At 35.9% G+C, this 22,284-nt stretch overlaps 1 protein-coding gene across 1 annotated transcript in view; it reads left to right on the top strand.

The window, feature by feature from the left end:
- tcerg1l (transcription elongation regulator 1 like) overlaps nucleotides 1-22,284 on the top strand; it is a 98,539-nt gene that overhangs the window by 6,547 nt on the left and 69,708 nt on the right. The window contains exon 4 of the mRNA XM_067370210.1: nucleotides 18,202-18,384. Coding sequence (XP_067226311.1) covers nucleotides 18,202-18,384 — 183 coding nt within the window. The remainder of the gene's footprint in view (nucleotides 1-18,201; nucleotides 18,385-22,284) is intronic.

The following is a 22,284-nucleotide window of genomic DNA, read 5'->3' on the forward strand; positions in this document are numbered from 1 at the left end:
AACTTTAATCTTCTTATTTAACTTGATGTAACAATATCAAGTTGTCAACTGAGATTTTACGGAGCAAAAACCGAAGCGAGGCTGTCACTCTGTTTTTGTGTTTGTGTGTGGGAAGAGAGGCGGGTTGATTTGCGCTTATGAAATGAAACTGAAATTACTTCAAACTTTAGCTCATTTTCAATCATAGTGTGGTTTAATCAACTAGAGCGTGCAGTGAAGACTGCTTAAGAGTGTGTAATGAAGACCCATAATGAGTATGCAGTAAAAACAAATTATGTCATTCAATTCTGGTAACCTGACAAATACGACACACTTTGTATACTACGCATCTTCGGGTCATTCCTGTTTTGCAGTATCTTTTGAACTCTGTACCTTTTGAAAAGTTAATGCATGTGTTTAAACTAAAGTGTTTCCATAAAGAAGTATAGAGGACCTTTTTTTATCCCTCTCAGGCTTTTATTATGCATTATAAATAAGTTTTTTAAATATTTCCAGAGTGCAGATCTTTTTGTGTATAGCAGAATTTTGTGAAAAATGTCCGTACACATTATTTAAAACATCTCTTTACACAATGGCAAAAAAATGAACAGGATGGAAATAAAGAGCTTTGGACTGACAGTGAGTTTACATGAGGACAGTAACTTGAAGTTCATCTTTTTTAAATATGTTTTAAAACTTTAAGTATTATCATACTGATTTCTGCATTTTAACAAACAGTTTGTAGCATCTATGCATTTGTTGTGTAACTTTTCAGCAAAGCTATTCATTAATTCTACATTCCAGACAGCTCAGAAGAATACCCTTGAAAATAATTACTGAAACGATGCTTGAAGTCAGATATTCGACTTGTTTTTTGCGATAACTGGCATAAAAACACAAGATGTTTTTGTTAAGTCATGGTGCCATCTTTTGGTGTAGGGCAGGGGTTTTCAACCTTTCAGGACATCCACCCCCCTATGTTTATTTAATGTTCACACTGCAGGCAATAGTGGCCCAAATCCGATTTATTTATTTTTTGCTCATATGTGACTCAGATCTGATTATTTTATAATGTGCATAGCACATGGAATCTGATCTTTTCTTTTTTGGGCCACTTCCATATGTGGTCCTAGATCTGATCCAAGTAAGATGTTTTGAAATACGATCTAAGTCTGAACAGACATAACAAAATTCCTGCGACTTTCACATCACTCTAGATCGACATTCATCACAATTCTGCACTGATGGACCTCACTCCAAAGATTTCACATACCGGAAGTTCTTTGAATATGGAAGATGGCAGTGAAGTTCGTTGGTGGACAGGTACTCGTGCCCCCCTTGACGGGTTGAAAACCCCTGGTGTAGACCTACATGTGACAGTATTGTGTGATTCACTTGATTGTGTTATAATAATGCACCTTTTACAAGATGTAATATAAGTCTCTGGTGTCTCCAGAATGTGTCTGTGAAGTTTCAGCTCAAAATACCCCACAGATCATTTATAGCTTGTCAAATTTGGCCCTTTTTGGGTTTGAGCAAACACATGCCGTTTTTGTGTGTGTCCCTTTAAATGCAAATGAGTTGCTGCTCCCGGCCCACTTTCCAGAAGAGGGCGGAGCTTTAACAGCTCAACAACAACAAAGCTGGAGAATCTCACGCAGCCAAAATGAGGATTGTCAGTAACGGTGTTCAGCCTTACATTGTTCAAACCGGAGTCGACACTGATGGAGAGACTCAGGAAGAAGTTACAACTTTTAGAATGAAACTGGACATTCCTGAATGGTTAGTGGATAAATTTATGTAGTTGCTGTGGAGTTGATTCAACTCATTGACTAGCATGTGTCGTCATATCAATTCAACGCTGGATTTGCACAAAAGATTGATTAGTTTGTGAAGCAGTCTGCCGTAAAATGACGACATGGCAGCAACACTCTCCTACAACAACTCTTCCTCTTCTCTAAAGCAGCCCAACATGGCCTCATCCCATTTGTTGCGTGTTCTCGGGGCAGGGTTTATGTAAATTTTAGGGTTTGTGTTGTCACTAACCCAGGAAGAAGCTCGTTGTAGTCACTACCAGCCATTTGTTGCTGTCCTTAAAAAGCCATTTTTGTAAAGGAAGATATCTCCCTTTGCATTGTAAAACTTCTAAAATTGTTATGCCACGTAGGCTACATAAACTTTGCTCCTTGCAAAAAAACATCAGCATACAGAAGTTTGGGAGCTCCGCGATCCAAACATTAGCTAGCAATAGCGTGGGACTAGTAGATCAGATTCATTTTGTGAAGGCACATACAGTATATGTGGCCAAATGTGAAATCTGCACACCCTGCAATCCAATTGATCAAAACGCATGAAGTGACCCCATAAAATATACTCCAAAGTTAAATTTACCCACAGTGAACAAGTTAAATTGAAAACAGGCCAGGGATTCAGATACAGCTGAGTGGTGTATCATATAGAGTTCTGCATTTAATTCCAAACGCTCTTGCCCTCCAGCAGAGAGTCCGTGTGCTACACCTGTGCTCTTCCCCGATCATAAGTCTTTAGCTGCAGATGCTTTCAGGTAAGCAGTGATGAATTTAGATTGCAGATGCACTCATGTGCCATTCAAAGATTAGTCCTTGAGAGATGAAAAGTTCACTCCTGTTGAGGGTTTTCAGTCTTTCAGGCTGCAAAGTCTGTAATGAGTGGAAGTGAATGGAATATCTTAGCAGCACAGATCCTGCACAAGCTCTCCAAGTCTGAACTGATGTTAAAAAATTGACCTTTTCTGCTACTCTTTTACATGTTTAACACTTCAAGTGTGCTTTAGAATTGAGTGAAGGTTTGAAAAGTGTTATTAAAGATAATAGACATTCTGAACATGAGAATGTGAAAATTGAAAATGTGAATGTAAACTCTTCAATATTTTTTTTCTCCCTGGTATCCTTCAGTTCATCTTGTTCCAGCTTATGTTTGTCTTTCCATTTGGACTGTAATTAAGTTATCAGTAAGTTTTCTTAGTGGTTAAAAAGTTGTACATAAATTTTACCTTAGTGCTGTGGGCGTGACTTTAATGCCTTAAATTGCAGCAGGTACACTCTAAAAAATGCTTCTTTAAAAACAACCTAAGTTGGGTTAAATATGGACAAACCCAGCAGGTTGGGTTAAAGGTCACCTATTATGATTTCTTTCACAAGATGTAATATAAGTCTCTGGTCTGGTCAAGTTTCAGCTTAAAGGTGCCCTCGAATGAAAAATTGAATTTATCTTGGCATAGTTAAATAGCAAGAGTTCAGTACATGGAAATGACATACAGTGAGTCTCAAACTCCACTGTTTCCTCCTTCTTATGTAAATCTCATTTGTTTAAAAGATCTCCAAAAAACAGGTGAATCTCAACATAACACCGACTGTTACGTAACAGTCGGGGTGTACGCCCCCAATATTTGCATATGCCAGCCCATGTTCCCAACATTATGAAAGGCATTAGACAAGGGCAGGCAGTAACGTCTGGATCTGTGCACAGCTGAATCATCAGACTAGGTAAGCAAGCAAGTGGCAGATGAGCAATAATAACTGACATGATCCATGATATCATGATATTTTTAGTGATATTTGTAAATTGTCTTTCTAAATTTTTCATTAGCATGTTGCTAATGTACTGTTAAATGTGTTTAAAGTTACCATCGTTTCTTACTGTAGCATTAGCCGTTAGCCACGGAGCACAGCCTCAAACTCATTCAGAATCGAATGTAAACAATATAACAGCCGCATGCATGACGAATAGTTTGTAAAGATCCATTTGAGGGTTATATTAGCTATGTAAACTGTTTAGGCACTGTTTAAGGCAAGTGCGAGCTCCGTGGGCGGAGAGCACGAGATTTAAAGGGGCCGCACAGCATAAATCGGCTCATATTTAATGATGCCCCAAAATAAGCAGTTAAAAAAAATAATAATAAAAAAAAATCTATGGGGTATTTTGAGCTGAAACTTCACAGACACATTCAGGGGACACCTTAGACTTATATTACATCTTGTAAAATAACGTTCGATGGCACCTTTAAAATACCCCACAAATTTGACCCTATTTGGGGGTGAGCAAAAACATGCCTTTTACTGCTGGCTAAAAATAATCAATCCAAAATTGGTTGAAAAAGTTGGCTGGGTGAAAACATCCCAATCCCTGAGTTTGTCCATATTTAACCCAGCATTTTTTAGAGTGTAGGGAGTTTATTTAGGGAACAGAACTACTGAGTAGTATGTATGTGTTCAGTCCACCCAACTATGTCCAATATCGCTTATTCTGTAGATTGTTCTATTTCTAGTTCAAAGGCAAGCAGAGGCTATGCAAGCGTTTATTCTGACAGTATGAGAGAGACTCTGTGTATACAGTATATGTTGCCTAGAAGGAAGTGAGTCATGGACGCTATACATTCTTTGAAATTGCAACGTCTCTTTTTGTGTTTCCACAGAAAAGTATAACAGTATATTTTAATTTTGGCTGAAGTTTTGCTTTAAGTGTGCACCATATCGGCAACAACATGGCAGACAAGAAATTACGAATCTCTACACGTGAGCAGGTTGTCAAGCTTCAGCCTTGCAGACTGTGCTTTTCCTAACCCATTGAGGTTTTTGTGGAATTGAGGTGACAAATATTGTGATGAAAATAACAGATGTGGGTGTGGAAGTGAAGTCTGCTGCCATCTGTCAAACACTTCTACGGTTCGTGGTTGCCTCTGTACGCTTCATAACCCCCAAATCATATCTCTACACCCCATAACCAAAAAAAAAAATAAAACAAAAATCCCAAAGCAGTCTGTTTCTGTGGCTGAAAAATGTTGAGATGGGAGGAAATTACTTGTTTCTCATGCATGTATAGATGCAAATCCATTTGTTGTGACTGATGTTTTTGTGATGTATTCTGAGCATCTTATTTAGCTCTGTGCCTACTGGGTTAAAAATTGGTGTCTATCTATCTATCTATCTATCTATCTATCTATCTATCTATCTATCTATCTATCTATCTATCTATCTATCTATCTATCTATCTATCTATCTATCTATCTATCTATCTATCTATCTATCTATCTATCTATCTATCTATCTATCTATCTATCTATCTATCTATCTATCTATCTATCTATCTATCTATCTATCTATCTATCTATCTAATACGTACTTGCATGCTGCTGTGAAGGTCATGAATGAGGAAACAACTTAAATATTTTATGGAATGGAAAGTTCTCTGGAAGCCCATAAACTGTTATTGTACATTCAGGAATAGGCCATCTAGTTTAAAAGGAGCATCAGAAGTGATGTTGGCAACTCAAAAATGTTCTTTAAACATGCAAAACTTTCCTTTTATAACTCTTTTGGGGCATAAAATAAGCATTCGACCCGTCTGTTGCATGTCTGTTTCTCTAGGCCACAGGCAAGTTGCCTGAGAATTAGAAAGTTGATCTTTGATCTGGAGAATTACAAAATCTACTTGATCTTTGTCTTCACCTTTGATGAGCTTAGCTCGACATAAAGGTGAAAGGATCAAACCATTTTTTGAACGCACCTCTGCGTCAGTTACAAAGCGATAGTTATTCACCCTCAGCACAACAAAGCTTTGGGGAAAAATTGAACTTCGGAAGTTAGACGTCTGTGTCCGGGAATCAGCTCTGGAGTGGTATTGAGAGTTGTTCTTACAAAGTCATCCTCACAGGCTCGAGCCGTTGATGAGCGTTAGCTGAGGCAGTAATTGGTGCCAGAGGGTGTGCGGCGTTCTCAAAATCGAACACTGTGAGGAAGTCCAATTTGTGTCCTCGCAGTAACACTTCCTTACCGCAGGGAAAAGGAAGTTCTCGACATCTGCAAACACATCCACACAGGTCAGCACCAGTTTAAGAGCTTTTCCCTCAGGTAACACGTATTTTATTAGGGCTGTTCTCGTGATAAATTGATGCGGTGCGTGCAGCATTTGCCTTTTGTTTTAAAAAAAAGTGTTGTAGGACTGCTTTTTTTCTCTCATAGTGCTGATGTCTGTCATACTATGCTGTTTTCCTCAACTTTCTTGATTTTAATAAGCCTGCAACTACAGTCTTAGCCTCACATGTCACGCCCACAGTTCTTTAACTGACTTTCTCATGCACATTGCACACAAAACTGGCAGCTACAGTTCCAATCTGCTGTCTGGTACTAGGTTGACATTAACATTTTTGAAAAATTAATCTCAAATTTTAAAGGTTAGTGGGATTAACAGTTGCAAAGATATTCTGAAATTGTTTTAAGGTACTTAGTTGCAAGTCAAAGTAGATATCCAGAAGCAGAACTGTATATTCTGGTATTATTATTCAGCTATAAACATGAAAACTAAAATAGTTTTTCTGCTGAAAGAGACAATTGGCAGATTTTTCACCTGAAAGAGACAATTGGCGTTTTTTTTTTTTTTTTTTTTTTTAACTGAAAGAGAATTGCCAAATTCTTCACTGGACAATTTTCCTGAAAGAGACAACTGGCACATTTTTCACCTGAAAATTTACCTGAAAGAGATAATTGGTAAATTCTTCACCTAAAAATTCAACTGAAAGAGATAATTGGCAGATTTTTCACCTGAAAATATACCTGAAAGAGACAATTGGTGCATTTTTTTTTTTTTTTTTTTTTTAACCTTACAATGTACCTGAAAGAGACAATTGGTACATTTTTCACCTGAAAATATACCTGAAAGAGACATTTGGCACATTTTTCACCTGAAAATTCAACTGAAAGAGACATTTGGCAGATTTTTCATCTTAAAATTTATTTGAAAGAGCCAAATTGCAGATTTTTCATCTGAAAATGTATTTGATTAGCTGTAGAATATTGTACAATCCAGTAGCTCAAACTGTATAACATGGTGCTAGCAACACCAAGGTCATGAGTTCAATTCCCAATTCAATTCATCTGCCAAATGCATAAATGTAAATGTACCAAAGTAGAAGAGAAAAATGTGCTCTTTAGCAACTCTTGTGGCAACAGTTAGTATGATATATTCACTTATGTTTTATGATCTTCAGTCATATTTTGAAATGATGCACAAAATCAATCCTGGGTGACTAGAAACATCTGCGTACTACATGTATTTAGAGTATGTTACAGGCTTAAGAGATTAAAGTAAATATAAATACATTTACAGGCACACACGTAATCGGAGGGAAACAGATATTTGCCAAATGATGTTCTACAAATGTACCTTTTTATTTGCATGTCATTTAATTATTATTTTTTTTTTTTTTACTAATTATTTTTTTTTCATAATGCAAGACCAATGAAAAATGCATTGAAAAGAGGGTATGTTTGGAAAATTATTGTTGAAAGTGCAAGACTGGAAATGCGAACATACAATCGTGGCATAATGAAAACAGAGCAAATCAATATCTGAAGCAAATAATTTCCTGGTTATTCGGGCATTCTTCATCTACCCAGCACAGAATCTGCCGCTAGCCATGCGTTTTAGGTCCACCATTAATAATCTGTTCTCTGCAGTGTTTACATCTAACCAAAGGAAATAAGAAATATTTTCAGTACAAAGTAAAAAGGCATAATAGCTCAGTTTCATCCCCAGGGCCATTAAACTCCACCTTTTGAAGGTTCCCATATCTGTTCTGAGGAAAGATAGTTATCGATCCATAACACTACTCCTGCTGGATGTCATATACCGATAAACCAATATTTTATGCTGATTTATTTGTCATATGTTCATCCTTTTTGATTCACGTTAGCATGGAAATCAATAAGTGCAGTGTCTCTGAGGGATATTTTAGCCTCTATGTCGATGGAAAGGTAAAAACACACAGAATGAGTTAATAAAAATGTCAGAGCTTAGTGGAAACAATGGGATTTAATATATGAGTGTAAATAAAATAAATCAACAGTAAAGGATCTATCATGAATTTTCATTTTTTATGATCTCTATGTTTAATATGTACATTACTATTCAAAAGTCAGTAGATACTACTTTTATTGAGCATGGATGCATTAAATCAATCCAAAGTGACAGTATATACATTTATAATGTTATAAAAGATTTTTATTTCAAATAAATGCTGTTTTATATAGCACTGCTGTGGCATATATATATATATATATATGTGTGTGTGTGTGTGTGTGTGTGTGTGTGTGTGTGTGTGTGTGTGTATACAGGGCTTTGCATTAACTTTTCGGCTTGTGGTTTCCAAAGTTACTAGCCACTCAGCATTTTCACTGACCACAATTTTGACATTGATACCATAGGGAAAAACTGCCATAGATATTTTTAATATTATCTCATAATTTGGCAGCAGGTATATTAGGTTGCTATCACTTTAAGACCTGACGCGCGGCTCCAATATACTGTTACACAAGCGCTTTCTTTCTCAACTGTTTACATTCACTTAAAACATGACTGACTGTGTTTACATGAATACTCGCCAAGACCGGCATTTTGACATTTAACTGTTTAAGTGCAATAAGCAGGGAAAAAAGAAATCGATTTAGTACTGAGAGGTGGCTTTATGTGCGCGCAATTTGGGTGTGAGCACAAAATCTGAGGCGGTTTGTGTGTCAACTCACTGTCAGAGAGATGAGAGAGAGAAAACGCAGCTGGTATCATGTATCTATTGTGCACAAAATGAGTATCGGAAGCGTTTCAGATATTTCAGTGTCGATATGCATAGAAAAATCGATATTTTTGACAGCACTACATGCACTTAGTTTATTATTTCAGATGCTTTTTAAAAAAAAACTACAAATGAAAAATGTATATCATATATTAAAATTCAGCCTGCCATAGTGGCTAGTAGGTGTGACTGTGTTACACGCCACTGCTGAAATCCATGTGTGTTAATGTCAAGCCCTGCATGTGTGTATATATATATGTGTGTGTGTATGACATATATTTATATGCTGCATGTGTGTATATATATATATATAATATATATATATGTATGTATGTATGTAGATGCTTACATTAATTATTATTTTTTATTATTAAAACTAAGCAATCAGTCCAAACGTGACAATAATTTTGTAGCAATTTATGAATATATAGTTGGAAAAGGAAAAATGCCTCCAGAATAAATGTTTTAGGCAACCAAACTAGTTCAGGCTTTATTTTAGCTCGCTCAGGGTCATTCATTTATCATCTAATAGGTGGAAGCATTGAAATGCTTCCTGAGGGCTTTCCTGAGAAGGGCTCATTCTGTTGTGTGCATTTTCAGGATCTACAGTGTGGTTTCTAGGCCAAAAAGTCATTTTTACTTTAACCCACCATTCCTCTGCTTCACAGACCCGCTCTGAAATCTCATTTTTCATCTTCATGAATTTTAGCCTGGTCTTATTGACAGGACCTAATGGAACGTGAAAAGTCACTCTGGTTGCCTTGTCAAGAAATATGCAGCTTCTGGAAAATAGAGTTTAAAAGTTGAGCAGGCGATTTAGAAGTGCGCACTGAAGCGTTTTGGCCCACCTTGAATGGATCATGCCAAAGCTCTCATGGGAACTTTAATGAGGCTTTAAACACCTCTACATGGAACTTGTCATGCTTTTATTTTGTGCCACCATGAGATTCATAACCAAGACCGAACATTTGAGAAATGGTTTGATCTCATTAGATATAAAGGCTGAAATCAATTACACGGCATCCATGCTAGTACATCAAAATGTGTAAGAAAGAGAAAGAAACTCTATTTACTTTAGCTGTGCTAGAAGAATCCACTGCGGGGCAACAGTCACACGCTCCTTCGCATATGACTCGAGCGAGTTCAAACAGAATTCTTGCCACATTTGAAATAAGAAACATTGATTTGTCTGACACACTTTCACCGCAGACTGTGTGTGAATACTAATTATACACTGTGGAACTTCACATTTTTATTTGTGTATTCCAGAGTGTGAATTAAACAATGACTTTCAGGGGTTAATGTCTATAAAAGAATTTTTCGATCATTTTCAAGGGCACAATCTGTTGAGCAGTGTCTCAAGCAATCCCTATTTGGGCAAATCGTACTTCACAGCAGCCAAACCCACAGGAATTATACTGGTCATAGATTGCTCTTTTAATAGCTCAAGAGAAATAATGGCGCTCTTAATGTTTACTTCAAGTATATCAGCAGATGTTTCCCTTAAAATGACTTGGAAGTAAAAGCAGACACAGATGGGACAATTGTTCATATATATTTGATGCGTTTGAGTTTTGACTTGATTGCATACTTGTTGCAGAATCTGATTTCACAGAGTGCAATCTGTTCCTAGATCAACATCTTTGTTGATCCTGGGAACAACATTCCAAACAACCAATCAGATTTGAGGGACAAGTTTACAGTTTGGGTGAAGTTTAGGCTTACAACCAGTGTTAGGTGCTTCTACATCAGTGTTATTCACCTATCATTTCCCTCTGTTTTTTTGATGGGTAGGGTTATGTTTAGGGGTAGAGATAGGACAACATTTTCGGACATAAATGTTGTTTCAGGATCAGCAAAATATGTTGACCCAGGATTGCCTTTAACTCGGCAAAATCAGGACATGCACACTTGTTATCCTAATTTGCAAGACATTATTGGGATGGCATCTGGAAGATGCATATGAGATTATTTTGGTCTTTCTCTTAAGGCTGGTACACACCAAACTGACAAGGTCAAAGGTCTAGAGGCCAACAGAGGTCCGACTAAAGCCAACATGCAGAACACACTGCAGAAACTTGCTTCACTTGTTGAGCAGTACCAACTGCCCGATTATGGGCAAAATTGACATTTCTGTCATTAAGTACTAAATCTCATGTTGTTCCAAACCGGTAAGACCTTTCTTCATCTTCAGACCACAAATTAAAATGTTTTTGATGAAATCAAGTTTTTTTTTTTAAAAAGCATTGAAATTAACACATTCAGGGACCAGAATAGTAAAGACATTGTTAAATAGTCAACATGACAGTGGTTCAGCCTTAAAGGGGACCGATAATGCCACTTTTACAAGATGTAAAATAAGTCTCTGATGTCCCCAGAGTGTGTATGTGAAGTTTTAGCTCAAAATTCATATAGCATCATTTTTATAGCATGTTAAAATTATAATTATTTTTGTCACTTGAGTCATTCTTCCTTTTGAGACATTATTTTTGTTTTGTTTTTGCACACAAAAAGTATTCTCGTCGCTTCATAACATTAAAGTTGATCCACTGTAGTCATGTGGACTATTTTAGCGATGTCTTTACTACTTTTCTGGACCTTGAATGTGGTAATTACGTTGCTTTCTATGGGAGATAAAAAAATAAATAAATAAATAAATAAAAAACTCAGATTCCATCAAAAATATCTTAATTTGTGTTCTAGAGATGAATGAAGGTCTTGCAGGTTTGGAACAACATGAGTGTGAGTAAATGACTGAAACTTAATTTATAAGAGAACTAACCATTTAAGGGAACATTCCATTTGATCATTTTGCAGACATTATAAACATTATTTGGAATGTTCTCTGAATTTTTCTGTAGTAGTAACATAAAAGAGAGAGAGAGAAAAAAAAAAAAGATAAGAGTAATATCCAACTAAAACATTTCCGAAAAATGCTCCATGAACGATGTATAAATAACATTTTGAGAAAATTAATAAAGAGCAGACCACTTTGAACAAACGTTCCATTAATGTTACTAGAAGAACGTTCATAACTTTGAGTTTGTTCATAGCTTTGACCCTGTGTTATGATGCAGTTTTATCATAACACAGTGTCAGATGGTATTTACATTCAATGAGTCACTTTTTTTGTTATTTATAAAATCCATGCAATAACTTTCATTGATTAAAAATGTGAATGCAGAACATGCTACAGTACTTTTGCCCCCAATTAAGACATCTTTTAACCAACACAATTTCAAATCAATATATATTGGCAACTGTTCATATCCCAGCAATGCATTTTACCTCAGCCAAACCCCTAAACCTACCTGGATTTCAAATTTAAATGTCTACAAAGCAACCTCAGTGCCAAAAATCACTGAATTTGGCTACAGTATGCATGAGCTAGAGACTGGGTTGGAAAAATCTGATGAAAGCGATTTAAGGTAAGATCCAAAACATTCTCCTGCATTTTGTCTTGCACTGATAAACTAATATTTATGCTGATTTATTTGTCATGTGGTGTTCTTTATTCACATTAGTGTGGAAATCAAAAATCGGAGGGATTTTTAAGCTTCTGTGTCGATGGAAATGTTAAAACACACAGAAACAGTGCTTTAGTAACTTATGAGCATAGATAAATGATGGTTATTAGATTTCATGTTATTAGAAATGTAGTCAATGGTACAGTAAATGGGAGAGAAATGAACACAGATTGTATTTTTTGAGAAAAATGCTAATTTTAAGTCATGTCAGAGGCAGTGAATGTTATTAGATTTAAAAGCAAACATTTTTTTTTCTAATGTGGGTGGATGAATTGTGCAAATTATGATCAAGAACACACATTAAATGGATTTGTTCACCCAAAAATGAACATAAGGTCATTATTTTCTCACCCTTTTGTATTTTGATACACTGTATGACTTTCTTTTTTTCATGGATCACAAAAGTTGAAAAGATTTCATCGTTCTTTTTCCATGTATTTGCAATGAATAAGGGTTAGTTTTAAAGGATGCCAAATCAAAAGTATAAGCCACTTTTATAGTGCTTTTGAGAAACCCATGATTAAAGGACTGAATGTAAAGAGTGAGTAAATAATGATAGATTTTGATGTTTGGTTGAACTATTCCTTTAAGAACGTCATGTTGACTTCAGACCCATGTTTACTAAAATTGTTGTGCTTCTGCCAAACTTCTTTCTCAGCTCAACTCTCTAACTTCATAAATTACTGTTGAAAGCCTCTTCTTCAGGCAGTTACCTTCAATCAATGTTTACCCTGAAAAGAGGTGCTTAACATTATTATCTGGCCTTTGTTACAAGAGGAGTCTGGGGAGGCTGATGACATAATTCAACAAAATAAGCTGTTTTCAGGGAGACAGTATGAAGGTGGTTTGTTAACCAGGTAAATGAGGTAACAGTGGGAGGACAGCATAGTGAGAAAGACAGAGACTCTGACACAGAGCCTCTTTTTGGATCAAGATGATGGCAGTGTAGTCTGAAACACACGTAAGTGGTCGAAAGTTTCATAAGTGCAATCACTCGCCATTTCAGCTCCGCAGCAGGACGGACAGCTCCACAGCGCTGAAGGCTCCCGCTACATTTACCCTTGTCTTGGCCTGAATCTTTCTGCTCAATTTCTTTGAAACAAGACCACCAGAGAGAGATGGGAGAGATTGCTGGTAACATGTCACACTCAGATGTGACAAGTGAACACACACACATATATAGGGGTGTTTCTGCAATTGGCACTTTTGACCCTGTGGACTTTTAGAAAATAAAAGTTTTAAAAGTTTTCTTAAAACACTTTTTACACTCTCAATATTTTATTTATTTACACCCACACACACACTACTACTACTACTACTACAGTGTCATTTCCACCCAGTGTAGTATTTATATACTTTTATAGTACATATTCATATTTTCAATATTTTTTTATTTTATATTTAGTTTTAATTTTAGTTTATGCGCCTTTGTTGTTTTTATTAGTTTTATATATATTTCTATTTAGTTTTAATTATTTATTTATTTATTTATTTTTTTAGTCCTTCAATTTCAAATTAATTATTTTAGCTGCCAATACAACATTTATAATTTTTTGGTAAACTTCTGAGAAATAATGCCTTTTGTGAGATATGTATAAACTTGCAATTCTGCTGTTTAGCTGTCTCGCAATTGCAAATTTATCTCACAATTCTGACTTTTTTTTCTTCTCAGAATTGCAAAATATAAACTTGCAATTGTGAGAAAAAAAAAAAAAAGTCAGAATGTAGGATAAAATGTTTAAATTATTAGAGGTTTACCACACAATACAAATATTAAAGGCAAAAAATATGTATCAATGCAATTTTCTTGAATTAAAATCATTAAAAGGCTTCCTTCCGCTGGAAAAAATAGTCCCTGACTGTGAACAACAACAGACGTTACATTTGTTACGCCATTAGATGGCGACAAAGATTGTTTTTTTGAGCGGGTCACTCAGTCGCAAAGACTTTTATATTGAAACTTGTTGTGAACATGGAACAAGACGCAAATGGCAAATGCTTTGACTAGCGCTGTCAGTGTCAGCAGGGCACGGGAAAACCCATTAAATGTTAAAAGATATCAGCAGATATTCAAAAGGATTTTTTATTATGATCATAGGACTGAACTAAAGGAAAATGCTAAATCTGAATGCTGGTAATACACTCGGTCACTCGATATCTCTCTCACAATACTCTTCTACATAATGCAGTAAGCTTCAATGAACAAAATCAATAGAGAACAAACATATGTTTACGTTGCTAAGATTAGTTGCTAAGACAGATGCAGCAAAATACACACTCAGCAGCGTAACGATACTTATGTAATGCAATCAGCTGTATGTCTTAGGGAATTTTACAATGGCTTTCAACCAATCAGAATCAAGGGCCGGAACTTTCTGTTTTATAAAATGTTATTAGCGGACAAAATGTTGGTTGTGACTAAAAAAAAGTTGTAATTTATGTAAAAATGGCTATAAATATTTATTCACAAAAAAATTAAGTAAAATCTAAAACTTTTTGTTTTGATGATAATTTTTTAATAATATTTTTATGATATACAGTATATAAAATATTATAGTATATTACCTCTGTTAAAGCATCTGGGACAAAGGAAACAATCAAATCAAAAAAGATAAATGCTCATATTTCACATATGATCAAATAAATATATAAAGCAAATTAGTAAAAAGTTAATTTTAATGCAGCATCCTGTAACAAAAAGAAACATTTCTGGGACAGTAACTCGAAGAATCACTCAGATATACTGTATATTATCATGGGGGACATAGCTGAGGTGTCAAAACCAACACTGGCTGTGGTTCAAACGTAACTTGCGAAAGCATATTGTAAGGACTTGTTTTAGGAAGGTTTGAGGACACAGCAATAATTGCTCCCCCGGAGACCAGGAAAATGGCCTCATTCCTGCAGCCTTTGGCCACCGTACTATTTATAGTGTTTCTCCTTCATTGTTAAACCTGTCAAGAGGCAACACCAAGTGACCAAATAAAGAAAGATGATTTTTTATATATTATCTCAAGTGTGCTTTTGTCTGAGTGTGTCGCTTTTGAGGATTTACCTCTGTTAAAGTCACATGGTGTGCTCAAGAGAAGCCCCCAGTGGATGTATAATTCACAGTTTCTACTTCACGTCATGACCACAGAGAGCGCTTCCTGATGAACGATGCATTGTTTATGTGATCTGTGGACCTGTCACTTCATCTCCAGTGGTTAGGTATTTAAGTCAGGCAGTTAGAGCCACATTTATCATTACTATCAAGCTAAAAGGTTAGTAGAGTTTAATCCACAATCCCCATACCCTTTGCTTCAGCTGTCAGATGACAGAGTATTCCTTCCCCACCAGCCCTCTGTTTTCCCGCCTTCTAAAATGTTCTCGCAGTATGGGAGAGTGGATGTGCTGGAGCGGCTCCATATGATATATTCCCCGGTGGCCTGATTTCCAGTGCGGTACATGTGCATGCTAACTGCTCTGGTTGGCTCTGATCCGCCCACTCAGTACCATTAGATAAAGTGTTTCAGCTGCTCAGCGTGGAAGAAACACCCCGCCTGCTCACTCCAAAGACCTCTTCAAGGTTTCGTTAAAAAGCATTTCCCTCGCTCAGTGGAAGCAGGCGATGAAAATGGTGGAGATGAGACGAGCATGTGAGTGTTAGCTCATCCAGGTGACTAATAATGGATCTTCATCATGGTTTGGTGCGTTGTAGAGCACAACAATGACCATCCACTTTGGCTAGGCATTTCAAAAAGATCTGCAATAAAGAATTCAAAACCATGAACCAAAGCAAATCACACTGAAAACTTAATGTAAGACAAAAATATTGTAGAAATCATGAAAAACAACAAGACGTATACACCGAAAAAAAATGATTAGCTCTTAAATGCATTAATGTTTTGCCAATTATTATTATTATTACATATTTGGGTCTTTTAGTTTTAGCGATCTATATCTAACACAGATGGATCTCTACCACTCTCTATTACTCTGATATCAGAGTAATAATTACAAAAGAATAAGATAAAGCATATTTTGTTACCTTTTGGAGCTTAGAAGAGTTCAGTTTGAGCAGATGTTTTATTCTATCATCACTGTCCTCATCAGAGCACATTTTCCAGTACATTCAGCATCTGGCTCATATTCGTGATCTCAAACATATTTTCAAAACTATAATTTTCAACATCTTTTCAACAATATTTTGATCACTGACAGCTTCTTCACCAGATCCACCATCAAGCGACATTGATACTAATATTTGATTGCGTACTTGCTCTGAGCCATTCAAGTTTCTCTGATAATACATCCTTTTCTTTTGTTTTCTGCCTGCAGTAACTATGAGTGAATCGTCACTTCATCATTTTGTATCAGACATTACCACATTGAGGAATAAATGTGAATTGCACTTATTAAAGCGTTTGTACACCCAAAAATGAAAATTATCCCATGATTTACTCACCCTCAAGCCGTCCTAGGTGTATATGACTATCTTCTTTTAGATGAACACAATCAGAGATATATTTAAAAATGTCCTTAGTCATTGTGATATTTACTAGCAATTTGAATATTAAATATATAAAATCCCAAACTATTGACTATTAGTCATTGATTATAATGTAAATTACAATATATTTGTTATGGCAAAATATTCAAACATATGCAAATACATGTCATTAGACGTCATGGCAGAAGTCAATTGTGTTATTCGTAATGCTTTACAGGAGTCCATGTTTCTATACTAAAGCTCCAGGATTATGCATAGAATCAGTTTTATTCCATACACTAAAAAAAATTGTGTAGAAACAGTTTTTTCTCAGAAATTGCATGTAAATTTCTCAAGTAATTACAAATGGCAAGTATCACATTAAATTAAACATGAAATTTTGAAGCAGAAAGACTGAAATAGTATTTTCTTGTAAAATGTACTCTTAATAATCTTTGTTTTATTTACTTTGAGAAATATTTTGTTATTTTACAGTGCGTAGTTTTTAAAAAAAAAAATCACACTCACTTATGGCCTGTACAGAAATATGTACTAAAATAGTAGAAAATAATTTTGAATGAAATGCTATGGAAATTAGGATATATGGAGTTGGTAGATCTACACCAAGTCATGGGTTTGATTTCCAGCAAGCGCACATACTGATACAATGGCTGTGGATTCCCTGTAACTTTATCCACATTACATTTTTTCATTTGCTGCAAAAAGCATTTGCTAAAAGCATAAATGTAATGTGGATGAAGTTGACTTCGCTTGCATGGTAGTCATAATTTCACATAATTCACATACAAACCATATTTCTTCTAATGTGTCTAATGTGCAGTTATAGAGTTTGGATTGTTCCCTCACTCGCATGTAGTAGATATTTGTGTGTCAGGGTCGGGATTGTGTTCAGATTTGATAAGGTTTTCAACACTCAAAGGCAAAAGCTCATGAAGCGTTTGGCAGCCAGAACAAAGACAGGCCGGCACACGACATCTAGTGGGAAGAAAACACATATTGTATGTTGAAACCTTCACTGATGCACATGATGAAATTAGAAGAATTTGTATTTATTTGACTGTTTACTGTTATTCTTATATTACATATGCAGCTATGTGGATTCTGAAGTCAAAAATTGACCCTAATTACTTTCATATAGTAACATGTAATTATTTTGTTCGTGATTCAATCCAAAGAAACAAACGTAAAATGTATTGCAAATGTGTTTTCATGTTGACTACTGCTATGTTGTTGGTGTGAAATTATATGCAGTTAGATTACACATGATTAAAGCCATATAATACATAACAAAAACATCATGCATTTAAAGTCAGCATGAAACAGAAGCTGCCATCGTCTTTTTTCCCATATTGTGACTTATTTTCAAGTGAAACTTTTGATTTCATGGTGACTTTAAATAGACAATTTGATGAAAAAATAAATAAATCCACATCCATTACTGAATTACTGGGACCATTTTCCCATCCCAGTTCAAGTGCAACCATTAAAATAAACATTTATCAGAAAATGGCCAGCAAAAAATAGTATTATATCCAAATGTGTTATGCTGCAAACCACAGTAATGCCTTTCTTTTATCAATCTTTATTTTTCTTTTCAGGTTGTCCCGTGGCTCTTAAGCGAGTAGGAAGTTCTAAACGGATCGCTTTGGCAGCAGCAGCCATGATGGCGATGGATTCTGACGTGACACAGGGACCATCTGTCTCTTCCGCTCACCCTCTCCACCTGCTCTCGCTCTCACCCATCAAGCTTCCGTTTCTGATGACACCTCATGCAGGTAGGAGTACAACAGACAATGCTTTTATTAGTGTCCTTGTGCTCATGATAAAAATAACAGTGGTCGCCTATCAAACGTCCCAGTCCCAAAGTATCCTATCCAAGCAGCAGTTTCGGGAATTAACTAAAAGTCATGACACTTTAATTTCACAAGTTCGGCTGCCCATTCAGTCTGAATGGTTAATTGTAAAACAAACTTGGCTTGCTGTTGAACCCGAGGCCGCCATGCTGTTAAACCCCCCCATAACTGCTGGAAGAATTGTCGCTGGGATGATGCAGTGACTGCTGCTTATATACGCTCGTAATGATGATCGACAGGACTGAATGTTTAGGCTCCTCCCGAACTTACATTTGGAACTACATTTAATTACATTTTGCAGTGATAGCAGCTCAGCTGTTTCCAAAAACGTAAAGATTTTCTAGATATTTGGCGTGATATAACTGTCACAACGGTTTGTGAATCATTAAAGAATGCATTGTCGTGAATATGTTATTGCTTTTATACAACCAGCGTTAATATTGAGTAACTTACATTTTAGACATGATATTGCCACTTATTTTGTGCATTTTTGTACATTCTCTGCCAAAGAAAATCTTTCCAAACAAAGCCACAGCAGAATGAACCATTGAGCTTCTCAGGGCAAAACACAGTAGTGGCATTACTGAATGAATCAGTGTAGTTGAACGAATCGGATGAGTGAGTAATTTAACAAATCACTGTACAGCTGTCCAGAAAATATGTAGTAATATGTCCCAAAACAGTCAAAAGTATGTACTTTTACTTTATAAAAAGAGTACATACTTTTAGGGTATAGCATTGGGACACAGAAATGCTCATCCTGAATGAATAGGATGAGCGAATGATCCAATGACTCACTCGTAAGGATGGCTGTTTGTTTCATTCCTGATTGAGTCTGTGTATTTCAACAGACCAGATGAGTGAATAATGACTAACTTATTTTCATTTGTTTCATTACTGAATGAATCGCTGTGTTTGAACGAATCTGTTGACTTAATGATGCAGTGACTAATTCATAAAGATAGTCAGTTGTTTAGTTCCTAAAGGAATCAGTGTTGTTGACTGAATCGGATGAGTGAATGATTCAATGACTCACTTGTAAGGGCAGTAACTTGTTTTGTTTCTGAAAATGTAAATTATGCTTTTTGTTAGTAGCTTGATTGTTGATTTATTTTTGTTTATTAATGTTTTTTGTTGATTAATGTACTAATTATTTAGTGCAAGCCAAACTTGGTTCCTGTTTGGTGTGCACTAAACTGCCTTTATCAAAGTATTCAGCTTTTTCTTCTGGCTCAGGTTTAAAACAACCTGCTTTGTGTTGTTTTGTCTGACCCACTTGGTATGATTCTTGGGTTCATAATGAGGGCTTGCTTTATCTCAAAGCTTCTGATGTCCTAATTGGTGAATTGTAATTGCAAATGCCTTTGGTTATGCAAATGTCATAGTTTTTTAGTCCTGGGTTGTCAGAAATAGTCTGCAAGTCTGCTTATTCCTTCACTTTCAACTCAGCATGCATGAAAAGAGTGCATTCTTGTGAAAATAAGTTGGTGTGTTTGCGTATGGTGCTTTGATGCAGACTTATTCGATTTGAGAGGAAATGTGAGGGTTTTATGGTTGTTGGTTTGGACTTCCCCAAGCAATTACAAGAAATGTTGCTGCTTGAGCACCTGTCTTCTTGCTGAGTTTGTTTAGGTGTTGTTCTTGCAGTGACGTTCCCATTTCTCTTCAAAAAGTAAGAGTTGCACTTTGCTGAAGTGGACAGGTTTAAATCAAGGGTCAGTGCATAATTACTGAACTGAAAGGAGAAGTACGGCCGTTCATTTGGGGAAACAGACATCGCATATCCTTTTTATTTTCCAGTCTTTCTTTCTCTCCTTTTCTCTCTGTCTGTTTCTTTTCCTTCACGCATATTGATTAACTGTTTCCTTCTTCTGTTGTTCATTGAACTTGTTCAGTCCCTCTTGCTTGTGGATTGCCTGAGGTGAAAAACCGTGTGTGCGTGTCAATGAGAGTGTGTACATGAGTCTGAGTGCAGATCTATATATTTTATGAGCAAATGTATGTATTTTTCACCTCCAGTCTTGTATGTGGGTGTGAGGGATGAATTCTCTGCCATGAATCAATAGGAAATTTGGCTGCGGTTGTCAGCATGCCCCATATGGATGACAGGAATCCTCCCCTGAAGTTACTTCCTTTTTAGCCAGGCCTCAAAAGCAACATTAAAGCAAGCAGGCCAGCAAACACCAAAGGGCTTTTAATTTAGCTCTAACGATGCATATGCATGTTTGTCTGATGCCGTGGTAACTGGATCACTCTTCATGTCTGGTCTACGGAGCATCAGCCCCACTGCATTTGAGTTGTAATTCACATTGTAATTCTTTCTCATTGCAATCTAATTCTTAATGCAAGCAATTATTGTTGTACAGTTTGTGTAGGGAAGATAAAGGAGGTATATAGCTCTCTCTGGATGCTGTGTTTAAAGGGTTGTAACTAATGTAGAGCGAGTTCAGTTGACAGTCTTATTAATTAACCCACAATAGTTTAACAGACAGCTAAATGATTGGAAATATTGTTGCACAGTGATATTTTATCATTCCTTTCTATATAAATGAGACTAATCAAAGATTACACCTTATCACATCTCAACGTTGTATTTAAGTGCCACAGTTATCAGCATGTTTTAATTAACATTTAAGTTTTTATATGTTTTTATATCTTTTTTGTATGAATGATTAAATATTTAAAATGTTGATATGTTTGAATGTCTATAACTGGCTATATGTACATGCAAAAAAATATTTATAAAATAGAATTTTTTATGTCACACATTTTAAATTTTTTAGTTTATCATGCATTTTGAATCCATATGTTTATGCTTGCAAACGTGTATTGCAGATTTTTGTGTTTAGTGCACTTTACTATGGACTTGCAATGGCTGATATCTTGCTGTAGCCAGCTGACTTAAAAAGACTGAAATTGAACCTCAAAAGTGACAGATTTTTCATAGGCAGCAAGCTTGTGCAACATAAAAATATCTAGTTCAGTCATGAAACTCTAGAAGGCACAGGCTGATAGGTTTTTTACATGCAGTCTGCAAGCAATCATATCATTACCGCATGGCACAAGCTGATTGGCCTCTGCTGTTCCTGCAGCCATTGAGATTGCTTGCTCGACATTTAAATAGTCTGGCTCATTGTTTGCTGTAAGCTAGCCCTGCAGAATTCCTCTGAACCCCTCCACCTTCCCCAGCTCCACCTGTCTAGATCTGATACAGGATTTATGTATGTCTATTTATGTGTCAGTGAAGATGCTTTGACTCATTTGTATTGTATAAAGTGCTATAAATATGTGAAAAAAAGAAGAGATTTCAACAGAGTTTGGCGTTAACATTGCAATGCTAAAAATATGATGCATAAAAATACATAGGGCATTTCAATATAGGGTAAAAGAATAAATTAATAAAATAATAAATCCTTTTAAAATTATATTTAGCTGAATTTTATTAACACATTTTGGCATTGAATACATTATATGTATATATACTGTACATCAAACCATTTCTCTTGCTTTATCTGCCAATTAAAATGCATTTTTCCCCATCTTAGATGGCACAGTACATGCTTTTCATGTGATGCTACCTTTGAATTAAGCCAAACAGAAGGTATTTTAGAATAATTATGCTGCCTACCATTTGGATCAACCTTCATGACGGGATCATGCATATGATGCTTCCTACGTAGAGCCAAACAGAGCCAGTGAGGAGTCTGTGGATGCTGATGGCAGTTGCAATGGATACATGTTTTTGAAAGCAGATGTTGCCATTAAATGAATGTGCATGAGTTGAGTTTAGTTTCTTATTTGGGCTTATCATGCTCTCTGTTAGTGCCA

Source organism: Chanodichthys erythropterus, chromosome 19 (assembly GCF_024489055.1).
Source record: "Chanodichthys erythropterus isolate Z2021 chromosome 19, ASM2448905v1, whole genome shotgun sequence".
NCBI lineage: Eukaryota > Metazoa > Chordata > Actinopteri > Cypriniformes > Xenocyprididae > Chanodichthys > Chanodichthys erythropterus.